Source organism: Chenopodium quinoa, unplaced genomic scaffold (assembly GCF_001683475.1).
Source record: "Chenopodium quinoa cultivar QQ74 unplaced genomic scaffold, ASM168347v1, whole genome shotgun sequence".
NCBI lineage: Eukaryota > Viridiplantae > Streptophyta > Magnoliopsida > Caryophyllales > Amaranthaceae > Chenopodium > Chenopodium quinoa.
Genome location: NW_018743331.1, coordinates 10,815,019 through 10,816,735, shown reverse-complemented (window position 1 = coordinate 10,816,735; position 1,717 = coordinate 10,815,019). Strand labels below are relative to the sequence as shown.

Below are 1,717 nucleotides of genomic sequence, written 5' to 3'. Positions count from 1 at the left end.
ATAAATGACTGTTTATATTTAGTGAAATTACTGGATATTTGAACTATTGTTCTAAATGAGTAATATAATATTCCATATAGTGAAACAATTGTTCCATATGTCAACATTGATGTTCCATATATGTGAATCATTTTTTCGACAGCGTACAAACATTGTTCCATGTGAATCATATATTAAAACGGATGTTCCATATATGTCAAAACTGATGTTCCAATACTTAAGTCATTGTTCCATGTGTTTGAACCATTGTTTCCGTAGTTTTTGAATTACTGTTCCACACATTTGAATTACTGTTCCAATTATTTGACTGAATGTTCTCCGCATCTTCAATAATTAGTTATTGTTGCACTGTTGGTAACTTACTGAAATCATTAGAACAAACAAAGAGGTGAGTGACAATAGTTTAATAAAAAGGAACAATAATTATACTAACACGGAACAATAGAACAAACTAGTATTTCGCACGCGCAATTTTGAACAGTTTTATAAGGACAATTCCGAATATCATGATATGCAATATCCCCACAACCACTACATTTCCTATTCTTCTTCTTATTACATTGTTCAACTGCTTTCTCCTTAGCGCCCTTTAATCGTTTAGACCCACTGATTCCACTGCCATCATGAACACCTATGCCTTTATTCTTCGACACTTTAGGAGGCTGAACCAGTATTTCATCAGGCATACTACATCCAATTAACATTTCAATGTCATGTTCATTTGGTCTTGCATTCTCACTTTCAACTGCAGTAACACTCTTTATGCCTTGAATTTTATTTTTAAACTCTCGAATATTCTTAATACAATCTTGCTCATGACCTTTTACCCAACTCACACAAGAAAGTATCTCAGACCACATTTGATTCAATACCACCCTCCTATCACCATCCATATCTGTACAACTTTTCTCTAACATTGGTTTCTGAGTAGTAGTTATTGTCCACCGATCTAATATATATTGCTTTGGAATGCTTTTTAAATTCTTTGCTTTCCACATCCATATCATATGTCTACATGGGATTCCTATCCTATAGAACTTTTTACATGAGCATGTAGTTTCATAATTAACAGACTCAAATATAACATTAATTTTTCTTCTCCTATTAGCCTCAATAATTACTGCTATATCCATTCCATTTTCCTTCCTCAATTTATCCACACCACAAGAATAAAAAGCACTATGAACTTCATCTTGAAAATCATAAAAAGCAGAAACGGTGTATACCTCTGAACTATGCCTCTCAATCAGCATTTCTGTCTTACATCGAGGGTACTTCTCCTGTGAATCATTGTCATTTTATGCCTAACTGTGTCTTTGTGCATCCAACGCAGTTTCATACCTCATGAAAAAACCACAAGAGACACATGAGGATTAACAAATGACGTAAAAAATTATTCTCACTCTCAGACCTTGATGTAGTTCTCATAATTCCTCCCATAAAAACGTCTCTAAAATACGCAGGAATACACATAGATCTCATCTCAAACATCAAATTAAGCCAGTCATGGTCTTCTAAATTGAACTCAACAAGAACATCGTTCCACATCTCTTCAAATTCAGTTGACTCAATATCTAAATTCCAAAAACGCTTACTAAGTTTCTTCAAAAATTCAGTCTCCTGAGTAATACTCCTTCCTACTTTATTAGGCAGCGTTTTCATAATATGCCACATATAAAATCTACAGACAAATATCATAACAACAAAATAAGTATGG

The 1,717-nt window shown here is 33.4% G+C and overlaps 1 protein-coding gene across 1 annotated transcript; it reads right to left on the bottom strand.

Annotated features, from left to right (window-relative positions):
* Positions 1-428: 428 nt before the first annotated feature.
* On the bottom strand, positions 429-1,253 carry LOC110737638 (protein FAR1-RELATED SEQUENCE 2-like). Its single transcript, XM_021917969.1, has one exon. It carries the CDS (start codon positions 1,251-1,253, stop codon positions 429-431), a length of 825 nt encoding a protein of 274 aa, XP_021773661.1.
* Between the last annotated feature and the right edge of the window lie 464 nt (positions 1,254-1,717).

Excerpts from the sequence above, each read along its gene's own strand:
- LOC110737638 (XM_021917969.1), bottom strand. The coding sequence starts at position 1,253 with ATGCTGATTGAGAGGCATAGTTCAGAGGTATACACCGTTTCTGCTTTT.